Source organism: Carcharodon carcharias, chromosome 4 (genome assembly GCF_017639515.1).
Source record: "Carcharodon carcharias isolate sCarCar2 chromosome 4, sCarCar2.pri, whole genome shotgun sequence".
Classification (NCBI taxonomy): Eukaryota; Metazoa; Chordata; class Chondrichthyes; order Lamniformes; family Lamnidae; genus Carcharodon; species Carcharodon carcharias.
In genome coordinates this window covers 3,528,141-3,552,295 of record NC_054470.1, presented here as the reverse complement: position 1 = coordinate 3,552,295, position 24,155 = coordinate 3,528,141, and the positions used below count along the sequence as shown (strand labels likewise).

General features: G+C 41.8%; 1 protein-coding gene and 1 long non-coding RNA gene across 10 annotated transcripts in view; one reads left to right on the top strand and one right to left on the bottom strand.

Annotated features, from left to right (window-relative positions):
* LOC121277432 (3'-5' RNA helicase YTHDC2) overlaps nucleotides 1-12,881 on the bottom strand; it is a 174,098-nt gene extending 161,217 nt beyond the window's left edge. For 5 of the 9 annotated variants that reach the window (XM_041186885.1, XM_041186890.1, XM_041186887.1 and 2 more), the window contains exons 1-3: nucleotides 12,682-12,834; nucleotides 6,042-6,205; nucleotides 357-447 (exon numbers count right to left, since the gene is read on the bottom strand). In XM_041186885.1, the coding sequence (XP_041042819.1) occupies nucleotides 357-447; nucleotides 6,042-6,198 (248 nt within the window). In that variant the 5' untranslated portion in view covers nucleotides 6,199-6,205; nucleotides 12,682-12,834. The other 4 variants (XM_041186886.1, XM_041186892.1, XM_041186893.1 and 1 more) reach the window with 4 other exon arrangements.
* An 81-nt stretch (nucleotides 12,882-12,962) lies between these two features.
* Nucleotides 12,963-21,906, top strand: LOC121277118. The gene is made up of 3 exons (XR_005942811.1): nucleotides 12,963-13,026; nucleotides 17,736-17,855; nucleotides 21,520-21,906. It is a non-coding gene; the product is annotated as an uncharacterized LOC121277118 (long non-coding RNA).
* The last annotated feature ends 2,249 nt before the right edge of the window (nucleotides 21,907-24,155 follow it).

Genomic DNA, 24,155 nt, shown 5'->3' with positions numbered 1-24,155 from the left:
GCCATTTTGTTTGAGTTAATTTTGGAGGATTTATTCAGCCTGTTGGAGCTATTAAATTGCAACAATATTTCCATTCCTTTTATACATCAAACAGTATTTTTTTAAATAACAGTAATTGATCTATTTTCACATGTATTTTCCATTTTTGGTCTAAAATAGTGGAAAAGATTGAAAATGATTAAATGCGTAAATTTGAATGCAAAAATATTAAAACATTTAAACATAAAAGCACCTCAACTGTGCTCTGCTCAGGTTTCAAGACTGCATCATTTACCCTGTACAAGTATTCTGTAAAACTACTAGAGATATACGATAGCATGTAAGCATCAAACATGTACCAATTCTTTGCAACTCACCCTTTGCTTTTAGAGATCAGGCCAAGAGACTGGGCAAGGCGATGGATAAATGCTCTTTCTGTACTTGTCAAGGAAGATGGAAATTCCATTTCTAGAAGAAAAAAAACTGATCAGTTGTAGCTGGTGCAATGGTCAGTTATGTAATATTTTATCTACCTTTCACAATTTGAAATTCTTTTAGTACACAATCACAGCAAGAGACACTACTGCGTATTATTAAAACTCCAAACTTTCAATTAATGGTGAAACAATCCTTCCTCAGTCTTTTTCATTAATTCATCCTGGCTTTTAAGTAGCAAAGGACCTTCCCTAAAAAGAAAGTTTACTATACAAGAGAAATAGCCTCCACAAACAGGACACCTGCTGTCAACAAAAGAAATGGAAGTAAAGCAAAACTTAAAAACAATTCCAAGTTGGTAATCTTATCTTGAGATTCAGATGATGAACTGCTAGAACTTTGGCCTTCCAGACCTTGAGGATATCTTAACCATTAAATAAGATTACTGCCCAAGCATCAATTTCCCTTTCTACACTCATTCCAAAGATTTTTCACCTTTCTAGTATTCACTTTTAGGTTCTTTTGTTGTGCACCATTCTCCAGTCAAGAACTTTGGCTGCCAACCTGTACCTGTTGCATATCAACACTGCCCTGTATCAGGCCCCCATCCTCCACTTCCAATAATGCATGCAGATGAGATGCCCCAGACGGATTCATAGCGATTTTCTATTTCTTCCTGTAGACTTGTGGTTCTCCTGTCCAGTGACCCGGCTGCAATCAAAACTTGCTGCATCAGAAAAACAAAGCAACATTTTCTGGCAAACCAATGTATGCAAGATATAGTACAAATGTACTATAAGTCATGTACAAATGTCAAATATAAACTTGACAAGAGACTAAAAATAAAAACTTCGAAAACTCCCTCAGGTTTCACAGACTGGTAGGAATAAAAAGATGAGAATGTGTAGCAATTAGAAAAGATAATTATAAATAACAAAAAAATACAGTGGGAAACCAAGGCAGTGCATCTGACCACGATCTTTCAAACATCTCTAGATATTGAAATTGTGTCAGAGCAATGTACGCTCCAGCAAAGTCATGTGTAGCTATAGACTGGTCATTTCATTCATTGGATGTGTACGTCACTGGCTAGGCTAGCATGTATTGCCCACCCTTAATTGGCCTTGTTCAGAGGCTGTGGCTCTGGAGTCACGTGTAGGCCAGACCAGGTAAGGACAGCAGATTTCCTGAACGACATTAGTGAACCAGGTGGGTTTTTAATGACAATCAGCATTGGTTTGGTGGTCATCATTAGGCTTCTAATTCCAGGTTTTTACTGGATTCAAATTTCACCATCTGCTGTGGTGGGATTCAAACCCAGGCCCCCAGAACATTACGCTGAGTCTCTGGAATATTAGTCCAATGACAATACCACTATGCCATCACCTCCCCTACTATCAGTAATAAGCAAGCTTCCAAAGGCATAATACAGGTTAAAATTGATACTCACAATATGGATTAATCAAGAACAACTAGTGCTGATATTTAAAAGGTAAGGCATGTGACAAGTTGACGGAACAAAAGTGGGGAGTTTCTGATGAAAGATCATGACCTGAAATATTAACTGTTTTTCTCTCTGATGCTGCCAGACTTGAGTGTTTCTAGCATTTTCTGTTTTATTTCAAAAATAGGGAGCATGGTCTATTGCAAAAACTGATCAATTAATTGGAATTCATAAGTTTAAGGTAATCACAAGGAGAAATGGTGAGAAGAATTTCTTTTGCACGATTTAGGACATGGAATGTTCTACCAGTATCAGTACTGGAAGAAAAATTTAGTAAATATGTATTTGCAAAGGTGGCAGGGCAGGTTGGTTTTTTTTTTAAATAAAACTAGTGCTGAAAGCAGAATTCATAATAACTTCCAATCTAAAGTTGATATTTTGTAAACATCTTAAAAGGAAAAAGATAAGGAATAGATCTAAGTGGATAGTTCTTTCAGAAAAGCAGCACAGGCCAAAAGGTTGCGTGCTTACATGTAAGCTTGGCTCAGCTGGCAACACTCATCTAACTCAAATGTGTGTGTTTAAGCCCAAAAGGTTTGAACACATAATTTAAGGCTGATGCTTCAGTGTAGCATGGAAGGAATGTTTCAGTGCAGGATTGAAGGTGGTTTTATACCTTAGGTGAGATTTTAAACTGAGGAACTGACTGCCAGCTCAGAGTGGAGCAAGCTAATAATTATAACACCTTTTTTAATAATGTTTTGCTAATGTCACACATCACTGAAACGAAATGGTACAAATTAACCCTTTTGAATATCAAATGTCTTGAAATTTACATGTTTGTTAACTGCCAAAATGCTATACAGCCAATAAAGTACTTCTAAAGTGTAGTCATCACTGCAGTGTAAGAAACTCTCAATGCTTACATACTTTACGCACAGTGTGGTCTTCTCTACATTGGGGGAGCCCAAATGCAGACTGGGTGGCTGCTTTGAGGAACACCTTCACTCAGTCTGCAAGTGTGACCCTAACTTTCTGGTTGCTAGCCATTTCAATTTGCCATCTTGTTCTCATGCTCACATTTCTGTCCTTGGCCTGCTATAATGTTCCAGTGAATCCCAACGCAAGCAGGAGGAACAGCGCCTCATTTTCCGATTAGGCACTTCACAGCCTTCTGGCTTCAACATTGAGTTCAACAACTTAAGGCCATGAACTCTGTCCTCCATTTTGAATTTTCCCACAGCAAGGCCCCACAAACATCAGTAAAACAGATTATCTGGTCACTAATGATGTTGATTGAGACAAATATTGGTCATCAGGGAAAATTCCATTGTGCTTTGAATAGTCCACTTGACAGGGCGAAAAGGGTCTTGTTTAGCACCTCATCCAAAAGACAGCACCTTCAACAGTGCATTACTCTGTCAGTATTGTACTGAAATGTTAGTCTACATTATGTGTTTTAGTCTCGAGTGGGACTTGAACCCACAATTTTCAGACTCAGAGGCAAGGGTGCTGCAACTGAACCAAAGATAGACACAAGAGATCCTACAGCAATATTCAAAAGGCAAGGAATTTCCTGGTACACTGACGAACATTCCTCTCTCAAATCAACACAAGAACAAATTAGATGGTTATTCATTAACATTGTTTGTGGGACCTAGCAGTGCACAAACTAGCTGCCATGTAATAACACTAACTGCATCATGAATCCATTGATTATAAAGCACCATCTTGACTTGGGAACATAATGCCATTCCTTCACTGTCACTGGGTCAAAATCTTGGAACTCCCCTCCAAACAGCACTGTAGGTACATCTACACGAAATGGACTGCAGGAGTTCAAGGCGGCAACTCACCACCACTTTCTCAAGGGCAATTACGGATGGGCAATAAGTGCCAGCCTAGCCAGCAACACCCACATCCCATGAATGAATAAAAACTTGGGATGCCCTGAGGTCGTGTTAAGGGACTAAATAAATTCAAGCTCCTTCCTTTAATAATAGTTCCCAGAAAGCAATAAGGAAATTTATTTTGTGACGCACATGGTTTAAGCAAAATACTTGACAGTAACTTAAATATAGGACTTAGCTTACAAATGATTTGCTTTTGTTTTAATCAGACAATAAGAAATTAAAAACATTATTGAACAGCTATTTCAAACCTATCAAGTTTCATTATACAAATATTAACACCAAAGAAAATCAGAATTTAAGAATGGTTATAGTGGAGAAGGCAGTCATTATGTCTGTCATTTCCATGCCAGCTCTGTGCAAGAACTCAGCTAGTCCCATTCCCCCATCCTTTCCTCAGAACACTGCTACATGTATAACAAAAACAAAAACAGAATTACCTGGAAAAACTCAGCAGGTCTGGCAGCATCGGCGGAGAAGAAAAGAGTTGACGTTTCGAGTCCTCATGACCCTTCGACAGAACTTGAGTTCGAGTCCAAGAAAGAGTTGAAATATAAGCTGGTTTAAGGTGTGTGTGTGGGGGGCGGAGAGAGAGAGAGGTGGAGGGGGTTGGTGTGGTTGTAGGGACAAACAAGCAGTGATAGAAGCAGATCATCAAAAGATGTCAACAACAATGGTACAGAAATTATAGTGGAGAAGGCAGTCATTATGTCTGTCATTTCCATGCCAGCTCTGTGCAAGAACTCAGCTAGTCCCATTCCCCCATCCTTTCCTCAGAACACTGCTACATGTATAACAAAAACAAAAACAGAATTACCTGGAAAAACTCAGCAGGTCTGGCAGCATCGGCGGAGAAGAAAAGAGTTGACGTTTCGAGTCCTCATGACCCTTCGACAGAACTTGAGTTCGAGTCCAAGAAAGAGTTGAAATATAAGCTGGTTTAAGGTGTGTGTGTGGGGGGGCGGAGAGAGAGAGAGGTGGAGGGGGTTGGTGTGGTTGTAGGGACAAACAAGCAGTGATAGAAGCAGATCATCAAAAGATGTCAACAACAATGGTACAGAAATTATAGTGGAGAAGGCAGTCATTATGTCTGTCATTTCCATGCCAGCTCTGTGCAAGAACTCAGCTAGTCCCATTCCCCCATCCTTTCCTCAGAACACTGCTACATGTATAACAAAAACAAAAACAGAATTACCTGGAAAAACTCAGCAGGTCTGGCAGCATCGGCGGAGAAGAAAAGAGTTGACGTTTCGAGTCCTCATGACCCTTCGACAGAACTTGAGTTCGAGTCCAAGAAAGAGTTGAAATATAAGCTGGTTTAAGGTGTGTGTGTGGGGGGCGGAGAGAGAGAGAGGTGGAGGGGGTTGGTGTGGTTGTAGGGACAAACAAGCAGTGATAGAAGCAGATCATCAAAAGATGTCAACAACAATGGTACAGAAGAACACATTCTTCTGTACCATTGTTGTTGACATCTTTTGATGATCTGCTTCTATCACTGCTTGTTTGTCCCTACAACCACACCAACCCCCTCCACCTCTCTCTCTCTCCGCCCCCCCACACACACACCTTAAACCAGCTTATATTTCAACTCTTTCTTGGACTCGAACTCAAGTTCTGTCGAAGGGTCATGAGGACTCGAAACGTCAACTCTTTTCTTCTCCGCCGATGCTGCCAGACCTGCTGAGTTTTTCCAGGTAATTCTGTTTTTGTTTTGGATTTCCAGCATCCGCAGTTTTTTTGTTTTTATCACTGCTACACGTATGCCTATTCCATCAGCCTATGTCCTCTTGAAGTTGCTAATCTTTCTCATAGTTCACAATACTTCCAAGTTTTGTGCCATCTGGAAACTTTAAACACCCAGGTCTAGATCATTAATATAGATCAAGAAATGCAGTGGCCCTACTACCGATACCTAGGGAACCTCAGTGTATACTTACTCCAGTCTGAAAAGTAATGTACCACTCCTATGTTTCCTATCACTCAGCCCATCTTTGTATCCATGCTGCCACTGTCCCTTTTATTCCATGGGCTTCAACTTTGCTGGCAAATTATGTGACACTTTATCAAATGCCTTTTGGTAGTCCATGTACAACACAATAACCACATTACCCTCATCAACCCTCTCTGTTACCTCATCAAAAAACACAATCAAGTTAGTTAAACACAATTTGCATTTAACAAATCCATGCTGTCTTTGCTTCATTAATCCACACTTGTCCAAGTGAAAGTTAAAAAAAGAATTTCAGCAATAAATACACTGTTACTGCATCCACCTTTTTGATCACTGTAACGGAACCTCTCTAGGGCAATGTTCACTGCAATTTTAACTTCTTCATCAATCCGGATATCCTTAAATCCTTTGGCTTTAGATGCAGCTTGGCTTGACTGGGCACTCCCAGGTCGTGGGGATACACTTGTAGGCCTTGACATATTAGGTCTAAGGAAACAAGAATGATGTTGAAATTTTCTCAAGAAAAAAGTATCTTTAATTCTACACAATATGAAATAACACAACCGATTTAAAAACTACGAATCCTACCTGCGCAATTGGGCTGAGTTTTACTGTTCAAACTTAAATTTAATTGATAATTCACAATTTTGGACCAACATGTTTCATCATTTTTAGCATAAACAATGTTTCCTAATTTCACATTTCTTACATTAAAAATAAATCACCAGTAGCACATTAAATATATTCAGCAGTACACAAAGCAAAACTTACCTTAAATGCTCAGACACAGTTTTCCCTGGCTGGAGAATCTAAAACTAGAGGGCATTTTTTTTTTATTCTTTCATGGGATGTGGGTGTCACTAGCAAGGCCAGCATTTGTTCCCATCCCTAATTGCCCTTAAAAGGTGGTGGTGACCTGCCTTCTTGAATCGCAGCAGTCCATCTGGTGCAGGTACACTCACAGTGCTATTAGGAAGGGAGTTCTCAGTCTAGTGGGTTTTTTTCAACTAGGTCGTTCCGTCATCCCCTACCACAGGCCTAAACAGGCAGATATGCCCTTCAGGACTCCACCAGCTTAGTCAGTAATGGTACTACCAAGTAACTCTTCCTGTTGGACATTGTAATCCCCCACCCAGAGTATATTATGTGCCCTTGCTACCCTCAGTGCTTCTTCCAAGAGGTGTTCAATATGGAAGAGTACTGATTCATCAACTGAGGGAAGGCAGGAGGTGGCAACAAACAGGTTCCCTTGCCCACGTTTGACCTGATGCCGTGAGACTTCATGAGGTCCGGAGTCAATGTTGAGGACTTCCAGGGTAACTCCCTCCCTATCACATACTAATGTGCTATCACCTCTGGTGGGTCTGTCCTGCCAGGGATGGTGGTGCCTGAGACATTGGTTGCAAGGTATGACTAAGTCAAGCTATTGCTTGACTGTTCTGTGGGACAGCTCTCCCAATTTTGGCACAAGCCCTCAGATGTTAGTAAGGAGGACTTTCCAGAGTCGCTAGTTAGTACAGAACTTGATTATTACTGAATAGAGACATATGCTGTCACAGCTTTTGATATTGCATTCATCAGGACAAACGCAAGAATGTCAAATTTCAAAGGAAGCAACAATTTCTACTGCTTAAGAAAAGTGCTGCTCATTTGGCAAGTCAACTCTGGTCAAGTGGCTGCCATGGCACATTCTCCATCACAACGCCTTGACAATGAGAATTGTCTTGCCAACATATCACCCTTTTCTCATGCAGTCTAAATTGTTTCTCCCTTTGAAATTTGGCATTCTTGCATCTGTGCTAATAAGTGCAATATGAAACGCTTCAACAGTATACATCTCTTTTTCAGTAATACTTTGCATAGTTTCAGGATAAAAAGTGATGGCTAGTTTGGATTCAAATGAAGAGAAATTTCTTCACTCAGGGGTGGTGAATCTTTGAAATTCTCTACCTGAGGGCTTTGGATGCTCAATTGTTCAGTATATTCAAGTTAGAGATCAATAGATTTTTGAACTCTTAAGGGAATCAAAGGATTATGGGGATAGTGCAGGAAAGTATAATCAGCTTGAGGATCTGCCATCAATCTTATTAAATGGCAGAACAGGTTCAAGGGCCCATACGGCCGACTCCTTGCTCCTAAGCCAAACATTTTCCCTACAAACCTTACCGCCAAATGAAGCCTTCAACAGTTGATGACTATTTTTTCCGCCAGACTATGGATACCATCCAAATGAAAAAAAAGGAGGAAAGAGATAAACAAAATTGAAGAGAGAGGAGAAAGAGACTGAGACACAGAAAACAAAGAACAAGAGCAAAGAAAAAAATACAATCAGAACAGGTAACAGAGTGACCATATTCTCTGGCTTGCATAATAGCACAGTAAATCAATCAGTATTATTATTTTTTTTAAAAAGGTGTAGGGTACACACTTCTCCATGCTACCAGTTGTCACAATTTTTGGTCATGCTTTTTTGTCACTATTTCCCATTCAATTTTGCTACGTCAACCATCACAATGTGACTGCAAGCTCTGACCATTTGATGACTTTGGAGTAAGTTTCTAAAGTCTCTCTCCCAAATCAGTTGCCATTTTCAATATCATTCTATCAATTGATTGTGGATAACACCATAGCAAATGTATAATATCAACTTTTGTCTATCCAGACTATTTTGATTTGTCAGTTCAAGGGGTTGTTGGGGTTATTTGTGGGCATTGCCTCGTGCACACACAGGCATGTGGAGTACTGGAACATGCACCACAAATGCGACTGCCAATGTTTGGTGGTGGCCCAACTGCAAAGTTACCCTGGCTGGAGAGATTGTTTTGGGATTGACGGAAAGGATGGGGAAGGCAAGGGAAAGATGGAAGGAATGGGATGGGGATGGCATGGGAAGGTTGGAATAACATGGGATGGCGATGGCATGAGAGGGGTGAATGAGATGATGGAACTCATTAAGTGTGGCAAAATGGCAGGAACAACTATTTGAAGTTATTATTTATTTGAAAGCTATTGGGCGCTAAAAGTGAAGATTCACTGGATTTGAATGTAAAGTTTTAGAAAAGCTGTCAGGTGATTCAAAAGAATACATCAGCGTTGATTCTATAGAGGAAGAACATGATAAAAGTCTAAACCTCCAGTTTCTATACAGTCTACTCCAAAGGGCATGCCACCACACAAACCTAGGCTCAAGAAAGGAGCAGTTATAACGTTGCTACAAAACTTGAATCCTAAACAAGGACTTTGTCATGGCACAAGATTGCCAGTTAGGAAGCTGTTTTCTTTCATGACAAATGCTGAAGTTATAACAGGCAGATTTCACAGAAATAGAATGTTCATTCCCAGAATAATATTGAGCCCATGAGATGTCAACCTGCCCTTTCAACTCACGAGTAAACGGTTTCCAATTGGATTTTCAAATTCTATGACTATAAACAATTCAAGGCCAGACTCATGACAAAATTTGAATTTCTATTCTCAGATCTGTTTTTACACATGGACAGCTTTATGTAGCTTCCCCCCCATCCCGAGTAAAGGTTTTGGTTTTGTTGAAGCCTTAGGTGAAAGAATCACTAGAAATCCTGTATTTAAATAGTGCTGTTGCAATAAAGATATTAATTCACTGCAAATGTTTTATGGTTTACCAGACTGATTCTTGGGATGGTAGGACTGACATAGGAGGAGAGATTGAATCGGTTAGGTTTATATTCACTGGAATTCAGAAGAATGAGGGGGATCTCATAGAAACCTATAAAATTCTAACAAGACTAGACAGGTTAGATACAGGAAGGACGTTCCAGATGGTGGGGGAGTCCAGAACTAGGGGTCACAGCTGAGAATACAAGGTGGGCCATTTAGGCCTGAGATGAGAAATTTCTTCACCCAGAGAGTGGTGAGCCTGTGGAATTCGCTGCCACAGAAAGTAGTTGAGGCCAAAACATTGTATGTTTTCAAAAAGGAGTTAAATACAGCTCTTGGGGCGAAAGGGATCAAAGGATATGGGGAAAAAGTGGGAGCAGGCTATTGAGTTGAATGATCAGCCACGATCATTATGAATGATGGAGCAGACTCAAAGGGCCGAATGGCCTACTCCTGCTCCTATTTTCTATATTTCTATGGGTCTCTGCTAACTTATATTAGTCTCTCCACTTATGGAGACAAGCCTCCTTAAAACCTACCTTTGAAACTGTAGACACATCCACTTGCTCATTTTGCTGCTTAGAAATGTCTAAATGTGAAGCATTTTGCCCTTTGGTTTCAAACAACTTTCAATAAATATCCTTAGCACAGTTTAGAGCCTAGTCTCTGCACCGTAACCGAAAGGGCTTTCAAAAGTCTAACCAACGGCCTGCCAAACTAGATGAATTCATGAAACAGTTACAGCCTAGAAGGGAGGCCATTCAGCCCATCATGTCCACACTGATTCCCTGCAAGTGCAACTCAACAATTCCCACTCTTCTGTCTCTTACCTGTAGCCCTGCAATTTTTCTATTTCAGATAATTATCCAATTCCCTTATGAAGCCACAATTGTTTCTACCACCACAGTCATGGGCATTCTAGATCCTAACCACTCACTGCCTAAAACAGTTTTCCCTCATGTTGCATTGCTTCCTTTACCAATCAAATTAGAATCAGTACACCCTGGTTCTCAATCCTCTGCCAAGAGGAACAGTCATGGATTCCATTTCATTTCAAACACCTTTGTTAAATCTCCTAATCTTCTCCTCTTCAAGGAGAACAGCCCCAGCTTTTGTAATCTATCCATGCAATTGAAGTTCCTCATCCTCAGAGCCACACTCATGATTTTTTCTGCACCCTCTCTAATGCCTTCATTTCCTTCCTCAAGTGTGGTGCCCAGAACTGGACACAATATTCCAGCTGAGGCTGAACCTGTGTTTTATAAAGATTCATCATAACATCCTTGTTTTTTTTACTCTGTGCCCTTATTATAAAGGATCCTAAATGCTTTACTATCTGCTTTCTCATGCTGCCGTGCCAGCTTCAATGATTTGTACACAAATATCTCCAGGTCCCTCTGCTCCTGCAACCCCTTTGGAATTGTAACCCTTACCTTATATTACTTCTCCTTGTTCTTCCTACAAAAGTGAATCGCTTCACATTTCTCTGCATTAAATCTTATCTGCCACTTGCTCACCATTCCACCTGCCAGACTATGTCCTTTTGAAGTGTATCACTATCCTACTCACAATAATTCCATGTTCTGTGTAAGCCACAAATTTTGAAATTGTGCCCTGTACATCCAAGTCTAGGTCATGAACATATATCAAGAAAATCAGTTGTCCTAACACCAACCCTTGGGAAAGCTCGTTATACACCTTTCCCCAGTCCGGACAGAATAGAACAATATTCACAAGGTGTCACAATATGCTTCTGGGAACAAAGTGGGCCAATTCTGACAAGCACTCTATGATTGCAAATTACGTCCTTTAAAGATAATTAAGCAATTAACACTTTAGGCCATTGAGTGGGTTAGAAACTTACTCCTTTCCCAGGCAGTTCTATGATGAGAGCTGCAAAGATCTACTGCTCTTAGGACAAGTGACAAAGTGCTTAATCCAGGGTAGATTTTAAGGAATGGATAACAAGGGAGAGGGTGGAGATTTAGGAGGGAGAATTCCATAGCGCAGGGCCTACATGGCTGAAGACATAGCTGCCAATAGCGGGTTGAAGGAAGTGGATGATGCATTGGAGGATTGTGGCACTCTGGAAGGGTTGTAGAACTGAAGGAAGTTATAGAGATTGGGAAGGATGAGGCCATGGAAGGATTTAGAACAAGGGGATTTGAATCTTGAAAGAGACGTTGCCAAAGAGGCTGGAACTATCTATAAATTTTAAAAAACCCTATTACAATATTCTACAAGCAGACAGGAATTAATTTGCACAGAGCTACACATGGTAACAACTTCAGGTGGCATTAATAAACCATAAAAAGACATGCATACTGAGCCAAATTATCACATGCAAGGAAGGACCACTAAGTTATTTGGCAAAACACAAAAGAGAATGCGATACCAGAGGCCAATCGCAAATCTTTCACTTCAAATGGTTCAGATAAAGTCATAAACCACAGCAGCAAAACCTTAATGATTTTGGAGCTGCTACTTAAACCACTGACATATTTGAAATAACTCCAGAATACCTTTGGGTACATAGGAAACAAGAGCAATGCACTTAATTAGAAAAGCAAGGACAAGACGCCAATTTGTATTGGCACTCCAAGAACACCTACTATCTGGAATTCTTAGTTTGGTATTTTGCACCATTCACATTGGTCAATACGATGAAGTCATGATGCTGCGTACGTAATAGGAGCTGGAGACTTGAAACGTCAAAAGAAGAAATTTACACATCTGGTGAGGAACCTACCTGCACCCCCCCCCCCCACCCCCTGTTGGGGGATTTCTCTTAAAGGACTTTGACCTTAGTTATGCAATTATATCTTAACTGTGGCATCACATCAGAAACTGCTCTGATGTGGTGAAACAAATATATATATATATATGTTCTCAACTATTTATACTGAAATGAGATCACTTCAAACCCGAATGATGATCACTTAGAACAGGTCAAACCTAATCTGAAGCCAGTAGAAAGGTTACTACTGCATTCAAAAGCCACCTGTATGAGATTTTGGGTATTGCCAGTCATGTGAAAAGGTGTCACATTTCATGGCGTCCCACGTACAATATCATGCAATATCCAACACACTTGCAATATCCAGGTGCAAGAGTACAAAAACCCTGCCTCTCCAACCTCCATTCTTCCCGCCACTCCCCCCCCCCCCACCCCACCCCAACCCAACCCCACCCCAACATTTTACCCTTAAGGGGTAAGGGGGAGGTCAGAGGTTAGGGGTCAAAGCCTTGCAGGTGAGAAACCCGGTAAAGCCAACCCCAGAAGCGGCTGGAGAAGACTCGCCACCACCGGAGGCCGCACCACTCGCCTGTGCCTCGGCGGAGTGCAGAGAGACGACCGTCGGCATCACCGACTGAAGACGGACAGGCCGGCGCGGCACCAGCCGCGAATACATAAACCCGTTTGTCTTGTTCCAAGAGAAGGGAGGCCGGGGTGGGGGAGGTGCAGGGGGTCTCCGTCCGCTCACCTGTCGCACGGCCGCGGCCCGCCCGCCCGCTCGCTCGCTCCCTCGCTCCCTCCCTCCCACCGACCTGCGCGAGCTCGCCCCGCCCACTCACGTGATCGAAGGAAGTTTACTGGCTGCCGGCTCGAGCTTGGCTGTTTTCTCAACCCCTCCCTTCGAGCTTCACTTCTGTTTGAGGAAAGATAATGGGTAAGAAATACAGGGAAGTGGGGGGGGGGGGGGGGGGGGCGGGGAGGAGGAGGAGGAGGACAAGCAGCGTCTGTGGAGAGTGAGTTAAAGTCTCTCAGGTTGACCGCCTGTCAGGGTGGGAATGTGTTGGGTTTTTGAAGTGAAGTGACAGGGGTTTGGGGATGAACAAAAGGCCTGTGATGGCTGGGGGGTTGCCAACCCTGGCTGGACAGATGCTGCACAGATGTTACCGCCCCTTTAACTGCCCGTCCCCCCCCCCCCCAGACTCCTGCCACTCAGAGCAGCAGGGATTAGAAACGACGGTGATGAAAAAAAAAAACTGTGATTAAAAACAAAAAAACTGCGGAGGCTGGAAATCCAAAACCAAAACAAAAACAGAATTACCTGGAAAAACTCAGCAGGTCTGGCAGCATCGGCGGAGAAGAACAAAGTTGACGTTTCGAGTCCTCATGACCCTTCGACAGAACTAAGTAAAAATAGGAGAGGGGTGAAATATAAGCTGGTTTAAGGTGGGGGGGGGGGGGGGGGGGGGGGGGAAGTTGGGGGGGAGTGGGGAGCGATTGTAGGGACAAGCGAGCAGTGATAGGAGCAGATAACCAAAAGATGTCACAGACAAGAGAACAAAGAGGTGTTGAAGGTGGTGATATTATCTAAAAGAATGTGCTAATTAAGAACGGATGGCAGGACACGCAAGGTACAGACAGCGCTAGTGGGGGGTGGGGTGAAATAAGACTAACAGGGCATAAAAGGTATAGATTTAAAAATAATGGAAATAGGTGGGAAAAGAAAAATCTATATAAATTATTGGAAAAAGCAAAAGGAAGGGGGAAGAAACGGAAAGGGGGTGGGGACGGAGGAGGGAGCTCAAGACCTAAAGTTGTTGAATTCAATATTCAGTCCGGAAGGCTGTAAAGTGCCTAGTCGGAAGATGAGGTGCTGTTCCTCCAGTTTGCGTTGGGCTTCACTGGAACAATGCAGCAAGCCAAGGACAGACATGTCGGCAAGAGAGCAGGGTGGGGTGTTAAAATGGCAAGCGACAGGGAGGTCTGGGTCATTTTTGCGGACAGACCGATGGTGTTCTGCAAAGCAGTCACCCAGTCTGCGTTTGGTCTCTCCAATGTAGAGGAGACCACATTGGAAGCAACGAATGCAGTAGACTAAGTTGGGGGAAATGCAAGTGAAATGCTGCTTCACTTGAAAGGCGTGTTTGGGCCCTTGGACGGTGAGGAGAGAGGAAGTGAAGGGGCAGGTGTTGCATATTTTGCGTATGCATGGGGAGGTGCCGTAGGTGGGGGTTGAGGAGTAGGGGGTGATGGAGGAGTGGACCAGGGTGTCACGGAGGGAATGATCCCTACGGAATGCCGCCAGTGGGGGTCAAGGGAAGATGTGTTTGGTGGTGGCATCATGCTGGAATTGGCGGAAATGGCAGAGGATGATCCTTTGAATGTAGAGGCTGGTGGGGTGATAAGTGAGGACAAGGGGGACTCTATCATGTTTCTGGGAGGGAGGAGAAGGCATGAGGGCGGATGTGCGGGAGATGGGCCAGACACAGTTGAGGGCCCTGTCAACGACCGTGGGTGGAAAACCTCGGTTAAGGAAGAAGGAGGACATGTCAGAGGAACTGTTTTTGAAGGTAGCATTATCAGAATAGATGCGACGGAGGCGAAGGAACTGAGAGAATGGGATGGAGTCCTTACAGGAAGCGGGGTGTGAGGAGCTGTAGTCTAGGTAGCTGTGGGAGTCATTAGGCTTGTAATGGATATTGGTGGACAGTCTATCACCAGAAATTGAGACAGAGAGGTCAAGGAAGGGAAGGGAAGTGTCAGAGATAGACCATGTGAAAATGATGGATGGGTGGAGATTGGAAGCAAAATTAATAAATTTTTCCAGGTCCCGACATGAAGCAGCATCGAAGTAATCATCGATGTACCGGAGAAAGAGTTGTGGGAGGGGGCCAGAGTCGGACTGGAACAAGAAATAAAAACTAAAAAACTGAGGATGCTGGAAATCCAAAACAAAAACAGAATTACCTGCTGAGTTTTTCCAGGTAATTCTGGAACAAGGAATGTTCCACATACCCCAGAAAGAGACAGGCATAGCTGGGGCCCATGCGGGTACCCATAGCCACACCTTTTATTTGGAGGAAGTGAGAGGAGTTAAAGGAGAAATTGTTCAGTGTGAGAACAAGTTCAGCCAGACAGAGAAGAGTAGTGGTGGATGGGGATTGTTCGGGCCTCTGTTCGAGGAAGAAGCTGAGAGCTCTCAGACCATCCTGGTGGGGGATGGAAGTGTAGAGGGATTGGACGTCCTTGGTGAAGAGGAGTCCTGGGGCTGCCCCAGGCTCTCACTCACTATATTTCAGCTTGACCCCTGCTTCTGCCTTGCCTGGGAACGAGTGACCTTTCGGCAAGAACGAACCGTGCAGCACTCCTCCCATCTCAGAAGAGAATTCCTAAATGCACCTGATCCTCAGGCATACTACTATTTTTGGCAACTTTAAAAGCCTCTTCCTTTGATCTAATATAATCTTTAGCTTCTTTGTTAGCCACAGTTGACCCATTCTTTCTATTAAGTTTTTGTGCCTTAAAGGAATGTATATTTGTTGTAAACCATGTATTAATTCTTTAAATACTAGACATTGCCTGTCTACCATCATACTTTGTCATGTATTTTCCCAATCTTCCACAGCCAACTTGCCCTCATACCTTCATAGTTTCCTTTGTTTAGATTTAAGACCCTAGTTTCAGATTGAGCTACATAGAAGTTTGAAATCTTTCATATTATGGTCACTCTTCCCCAAAGGTTCTTTTACAAAATTATTAATTAGTCCCTTCTCATTGCATAATACTGGATCTAAAATAGCCTGTTCCCTCATTCATCCCTCAACATACGGCTTGACAAAACCAACTCGTATACATTCCAGGAATTTGTCCTCCACAGTATTAATGCTTATTAGATTTACCCCGTCTATAAGTAGATTGAAGTCACCCACGATTGCTGACTTACCATTGTTACATGCACCTCTAATTTCCTGATTTATATCATGTCATACATTACCACTACTGTTTGGTGGCCTGTAAACAACTCTACCAATGTTTGCTGCCCCTTGCTGTTCTTAGCTCCATCCAAACAGATTCCATATCTTGTTCTTCCAATCTAAGATCCTTTATCACTAACATACTGGTCTCATCTCATTATCAGCACTACCCCAGCTCCTTTTCCTTTTTGTCTGTCCTTCCTAAACGTCAAATATCCTTGAATAGTTCTCAGCCTTGGTCACTCCACAGCCACGTCTCCATAATGGTAATTAGATCATACCTGTTTACTTCTATTTCTGCCATCAATTCACCTTCCTTGTTGAAAATGCTGCCTGCATTCAGATAGAGTGCCTTTTTAACATTATTCCGTATTTTGACTCTATTTGATGCTGGCATTTGTTTCTGCTGCCTTCCACTTTTTTTTACTACTTTCTACTTCCCCTTATCAGTTTTTTTCCCTATCTGAATTCCCTCTCAGGTTCCCATTCTCCTGACAAGCTAATTTGAATCGGCCCGACAGCACCAGCAAATCTCTCTGTGGAGAAATTAGTCCTGGTCCTGTTAAAGTGTAATCCTTGTATAGGTCCCTATGCCCCAGAAATCTGAAGCCTCCCTCCAACACCATTTCTCCAGCCTCGTGTTCATTCGCTCAATCCTGCTATTTCTATACTCACTAGCATGTGATACTGCCTTAGATGCCCTGCTTTTAAATCTCTCCTAGCTTCCTAAAATCTGCTCTCCGGACCTCATCCATTTTTTTAACTATGTTGTTGGCACCAATGTGGACCATGACCTCTGGCTGTTCACCCTGCCCCAAAAGAATGTCCTGCAGCCACTCAGTGATATCCTTGACCCTGGCACCAGGGATGCCATCCTGGAGTCACATGTATGGCTACAGAAATGCTTATCTGTTCCTCTAAGAATTGAATCTCCAACCACTTTTTCTCTCTCACACTTCTTCCACCCCACTTATGCAACTGAACAACCCGTGGCGCTCAAACTTGGTTTTTGCTGCACTCTTCTGAGTGCATTGTCATCACCAAAATAGAAAACCAGTTATTGAGCGAGATAGGGTCTCCTACACTGTACTCCTAGATTGTCTGGTGGTCACCCATTCCCTCTGCATGCTCCCAAGCTGTGGTGTGATCACTTCCTTAAACATGCTATCCATGTAGTTCTCAGCTTTGCGGATGTAACACAGTGACTCCAGCTATTGCTCGTGTTCTGAAACCCAGAGCTCATATTTCTGTAGCTGGTGTCACATTCTGCACACCTGTTCGTCTAGGCCATGCAAAACATCCATGACTCCTCACATGCCACAGGATGCACATTCCACATGTCTGAGCTTCTCTGCCTTACCTTAAGCTTGTGTTTGGACTATTTACTATAAACCAGACGCTAGAAAATAGAAAGTAGAATTACTCAACTTTACTAACCAATCAGTTCCTTCTCCTGTATCTATAAGGTAGGTACTTAAGGGTTATGTAAAACTTTAATGTTTTTCTATAATCCAGCTATTTACACGCCTTTCCTAAAAGTAGTGAATTAATCTAGCGATTTGCACACACACCCTTACAGCAGATACTTACCAACCAATCAACTTATGACTTTGCTGTGATGTCACCTTGTTTTTTTCACTCTTCCTTCAAACTCATTGCATGTCGATCCAAGCAGCTGACTGGTGTGTCTCTCGGACTCCCAGGTAGGTGTAGGCCTCAAGCCTCGGCCTCAATTTATATCCTCCCGCTCCAGACTGGTTCTACGCAAGTCCGCTGCCTCTCAGACTCCCAGGTAAGTCTCCAACTCCAAGTCTCCTACTATTTGTGTATTCCCTTGCCTTGTTTGCCCTCCCAATTGCATTTCCTCACACTTATATGAATTGAATTCCACTTGCCACTTTTCTGCCCACGTGACCAGATATCTTTCTGCAGCCTACAACTTTCTTTTTCATCACCAAACATATGACCAATTCTTTGGATCTACTGCAAACCTTTTAATCATGCCCCCTACATTTAAGTCAAAATTTATTGATATAAACCATGAAAAGCAAGGCACCTAGTATTGTGCACTGCTAAACTTCACTGTAAATAACTTTCAGTCACAAGAAAACCTTTCAGGCATTACCCTATGCTTCCTGCCACTAAGCTAATTTTGGATCCAACTTGTTATTTTCTCTTGGATCTGATGGGATTTTGCTATTCTAACCAGCATGTCATGTAGGACCTTGTCAAAAACCTTGCTAAAACCCATGTAGGCTACATCAAACGCACTACTCTCATCCACCCTCCTTGTTATCACCTCAAAAAAATTCAACTATGTTGATCAAGGTCAACCTTCCTGAACAAACCCATACTCATTGTTCTTGATTAATCTGTGTTTTTCTAAACAATTAATACTCTCCCTCAGAAGTTTTTCCAATAATTTGCTGACCACTGAGTTTTGGCTGGGTGGTCTGCAATTACTCAGTCTATCCATTTTTCCCTTAAACAAGGGTACAACATTAGAGGTCCTCCAGTCCTGTTGCATTATATTTGTATCCAGAGACAACTGATAAATTATGGTCAGCACCTCCGCTATTTGCTCCTTTGCTTCCCTCAATAGCCTGGGATACATTTCAGCCAGGCCTGGCAACTTACCTACTTCCAAAAATGTCAAACCGTGTAACATTTCCTCTCTCACTATGCTTATGCAATCCAATATTTAAAACTCCTCCTGAACTACAATCCATTGAAGAGACAAACACAAAGTATTAAATAAGGACCATGCCCACATGTTCTGCCTCCATGCACAAGTTACATTTGATTAATCTAATAGGGCCTACTCTTATTTATTCTCTTCTCATTTTGAATTTATAAAACATCTTTTGGTTTCCTTGACTTTACTTGCCAGTATTTTCCCATGCCCTTCTCTTTGCTTTCCTAATTTCCTTTTCAAATTCACTCTGGTACTTTCTATACTCCTGTTGGCTTTATGCAGTATTGAGCTCTTGGTATCTGATATGAGCTTCCATTTTTTTGCCTTTTCTTACCATGTGTGTTCTTTTAAAGCCAAGGGATTCTGCATCTGGGAGTCCTATCCTTTTCTCTACCTGGAATTCTCACCTGGAAGTTCATGTTTGCATCCCACTGATCAGGTTTTCACCCCGCCATAGTATCACAACACCTCTTATCAAAGTCATGTGACCTTCTATGTGACTGTGATGAAGGTAAACTTTTCCTCTTCATACTTCGCTACCTGTCTGCAGCCTTTGACGCAGTTCACCACGCCATCCTCCTCCAATGCCTCTCCACTGTCATCCAGCTGGCCGGGAGTGACAAACCTGGTTCCACTCTTATCTAATCATTGCAAGACCTTCGTTTGGAATAGCCTCTGTTCCTCAAGTAGCTGTTTCCAGTCCACTTTTGCTGAATCACATCTCTGCTTAGTAAAATTTGCCTTTCTCCAATTGAGAACTTTTCCTTCTAGTTTATGTTTATCCTTTTCCATAATTAATTCATCTAACTGAATTATGAATACAACCAAAGTGCTGTCTTACTGATGCTCCTTCCACTTTCATTCCCTAAAATTAAGATCAAAACTGTCCCTTGTGTTGTTGGGCTTGCTACATGCTAGCTAAAAAAAATTCCCCTGAATGCATTTCTCAAGACACTTTTCAAGACATTTTAAGCTTGAGTCGTGAAACGAGAATCTGCGTACTTAAATATTATATCTGTTCAGTAATGAATTATGAATGTGAAGCTTGGAGCATTGGGAAAGAGGAAGAAAAGAAAACCACCAGCTTTGAAATGTGCTTAAGAAAGATCCTAAGGGTAAGCTGAGTGGAGAAAAGAACTAATGAAAAAGTACTGAATGATGCTGTAAAAACAATATCAAAATAATAAATAATATCAGAAGACAAAGAGAGTACTTCAGACAAATTATCTATGCAGAAAAGTTGGACTGCTCGACCCCAGAGGGTTATGGATGCTTCATAATTGAGTATATTTAAGGCTGGGATAAATAAATTTTTGGTCCCTCCCTCAAGGAAGCATGGCACATAAGGAGCGAATGGGAAAGTGGGGGTGAAGCAGATCAATTATGTTGGTATTGAATTTTGGGGAGGGTGTAAATTAGCTTGGCAGAGGAATGAAAACGTGAACACAGATTCAGAAGGGAGAGAAACAAAGATGTAAATGAAGGCAGAAAATTAGTAAATGAATGTGGAGGGCAGAGAAAACAAAGGCTCAAAAAATAGACAAAAGAATATGGCAATGGCTAACAGTACACACTTCAAGGCAAGGAGCATAGTGAAGAACGCAGGTGAACCTGAGGGGCAGATATACTTGGAAATGTGATATTATTATTTCTAAAACAGCAGAAGGACTAACAGAAGAAGAGCAAGAGGCTGACAGCAAAGGAAGCAGCTAGATAACATTAAAGATTGGCTTAACCAGAACTACAACAACGAGGTCATCCACTGTTGCTATGATCGGAAAGTTTGGAAGACCATGGTCATCCACACCACTCAGCGTGGCACTTAGATGACGATGACAATGAATTTTTAGAATTCTGTGGTCTCTGTACCTTTTACACTGATTCTATCCCAGCTAATATTAGGGCACTGTAATTGAAATCCACTACTTCTACTGCCCCTATTGGTTTCACATGCAGAAATTTGCCTACATATTTGCTCTTCCAATGACCTAATATGACTGTTTGGGGGCCTGTAGTACACTCCCAGTACTGTGATTGCCCCTTTTTGTTCTTTAGTTCAACCCATTTGGCCTGTTGTGATGAACTTGCTCACATATTATCTCTCCTCAAAGTTGTAATTGTTTCTTTAACCAATTTTATTAACCTTCTTTGTTTTCTCCCTCTATATCACCTGAACGCCTTGTAACCATAAATGTTGAGCTGCAATTCCTGCCCTTCTCTAATTCATGTTTCAGAAATAGCAATATAACACTTCCAAGTATATCTGCCCCCTCAGTTCACCTGCCTTCTTCACTATACTCCTAACATTGAAATATTGTTACGACCGGCTTGGGAGGAGTGTGCAGTTGATCTAGCCCCACTACTCCACAGGTCGCAACGTTAGTTTAAATGTTCAATTCACTCACCAAAATGGTCAATTATTTACCTCCACTACTGTTATCCAGAATAAAAGAGACTTTAACTAGGCTTCTTTCAATAAACAACAAACTTATTAGTTTTTAATGAAACCAATGTTAAATAGAAAGGCAAAGCTTATCAACACACAGTATGGAAAATATACTAATTACTCTTTTGACCAACAAACACACACACACACCAATGAAATAAAAATAGAAAATGAGGAATTCAGCCAAAAGTTAAAAGTTAGTGGTTCAAAGGCAAAGGATAAACGGTGGAGTTCTTGAAATGGCATCTGTGTTATACAGTTGGTCTTTCAGCAAAGATCTGCTAAACAATCAATGACTTTGGCACTACTTTTTAGGTGGACTCAAGGAATACTTGAGAGTATTCTATTCCAGCATGTAGAGCAGCTTACATTCACTTCCGGCTGTGGACTGGCTCTGGACTACAAAAAGGCTGCTGTCTTCTTTCTCAAGCAATTGATCCTTCTCTTCTCAAAGCAAAACCAAAACCCACTTTTTAAAACACGGTCTTCCGGGCATGGCTTGTTTTTCAGAGCCATAAAAACCATGTGACCCCTCCTCTTTGTAGGGTCCACTAGGGTCACAAGGTTTTCAGCCTTTATTTCCAACTGTTTAATTACCCTTGTAAAAGGATGCTTTTTTCAGAAATAGCAATCTGAGTCCTGTATTAACCCTATAAGGAACAGCATCTTTTAAAACACAAATTATTCCAGAATGTCTTTAGTTCTTGGAGATGAACCATTTTTTGTGATTAAAGTGTTCAGGACACTTCCCTCCTTGGAGAAATGAAACGCCATATTTATATGTATTTCATTACAAAGTGTAATAAAACATAAACAAAAATATTAAAACATCCCCATACTCATTCATTCACTTTTTATACAAAACTAATACAGTTACTCTCTGTATAATTTTGCCTTTAGTAAATTTAAGGCAAGTTAAATTTTAGACAAAACATCAGCAATTACAATTTTTCCTGCAATGTGGACAATCTTTAAGTGATACGGCTGTAACTATAAATGCCATGAAAATAGTCTGGCATTCTGATTTTTTAATTTGTCCACAAAGGCTAAGGAGTTATGATCAGTATATACAAGTGTCTCCCTGTATCCATGGCAGACATACACGCCAAAATGTTGAAGAGCTAATAGCAAGCCCAGGGTTTCCTTCTTCACTGGAGAACATCTTTTTTGGTGTTGATTCAGCTTTTTGGAAAAGTATCCCACAGGCCTTTCTATGCCCAATTCATCATCTCGTAACAGGACTGAACCTACCTCCAGATCACCAGCATTAATTGTTACTTTGAAGGGTTTAGTGAACTTTGCAGCAGTCAACACTGGTTCATTGATCAAAATTGCTTTCAGCCTTTCAAAAGATATTTGGCACCCACCTGTCCACATTACCTTGGCTTTCTTTTGAAATAAGGCCATCAGGGGAGCAGCTATGGTAATGAAATGTGGTACAAATTTTCAGTAAAACCCACACATCCCCAAAAACCTCATGGTCTCCCACTTAGTTTTATGGGCAGTGAACTCCAACAATGCCTGTACTTTCACTGTTCTTGGCAACACTAGTCCTTGCCCTACAATATGCCCTAGATGCATTACTTGTGCATTCGCAAATCATTTTTGGCAGGGTTTATTACCAAATCAGCTGACTGTAGTCTTTTAAACAGGGCTTCTAGCTGTTTCAGGTGGGATTTCCAAGTATCAGTTGTTACGGACTGGAGGGGGGATTAATTTAAACAGCCCTGATTTCCCCCCTCACTACCCATCCATAAACAGAAGGTGTTTTGATCTTTGCTTTACCCCTTTTCAAGCGGTGGCATATTTTCCCAAACCCTTCAGTTTTGAAGTTATCCAACCTCCTATTAATAACCCCATAACAAACTGATGGTAAAATGGTAGACAGAGGCAGGCTGCTTGCCTGGAGTCCTGCTTTTCTTCTGAGGTCAAACACGAACTGCAGATAAAATGCAAGAGCTGTATAATTAAAGAAATTCAAACAGCACAAGTCTCGGTTATGTGGCAAGGTGGTTTCGGGTCCAGCAATTCAGCCTAGTTGAAGCCAATTGTGTTTTGGAGCAGTTAACGGTGGGGCCATAAGCAGCATTGTCCATAGCGGGCTAGAGCAGACTTATCATCTGAATTCTTTGTGTTGGCTTGGCTGGAATGTTTTCATCAGTCCAGCTATTTGTCCGTTTAAAATAAAAGTAATAAGCTTATAAAGTAGCCAGGATGATATAGATATATATATTTTTTTTTCCTTCCTGGCTTCTGGCCAGGGACACACTATATCAGTACATCATCAAAATAAACCATGCAGTTAGGAACACTGGCCACCACTTGGTTCATTTGCCTCTGAAAAATTGTTGGAGTGTTTTTAGACCGAATGGAATCACTCAGAATTGGATAACACCATCTGGTGTGACAAAGGCTGATATTTCTTTAGCTCGTGGTGTTAAAGGAAACTGCCAATATCCCTTTAACAGATCTATTTTGGTAGAAGCATAGCACTGCCAACTCTGTCAATACAGTCTTCCAAGCGAGGAATTGGGTAGGGATCTGCTTTCGTTACTGCATTGACCTCTCTGTAGTCCATACAGAATTTAGTCAAAGCATCTGGTTTAAGTACTAACGCAACAGGAAAACTCCAGTTGCTTTGGCTGGTTTCAATGAGGTGATTTTCTAATATGCACTGGATCTCTGATTTTACTTGAGCCTGATTCTCTGACCCTAAGTGATAAGGATGCTGTTTTAAGGAGGGGATTCTGCTACATCCACATCATGTATGGCTAAGGTTGTACATCCTGGTTTGTCCCTACAGATCCCTTTAAATTCTGTAAGTAAACTCACTAGATCCTCTGATTGTCCTGCCTCTAGGTATGAAAATATGGTGTCTAATCTAATATCTCAGTGTTAGCTAACTGGATAGTAGGAGGTTCAATCTGGGAGTAAATCACCTTCTGCCTTAC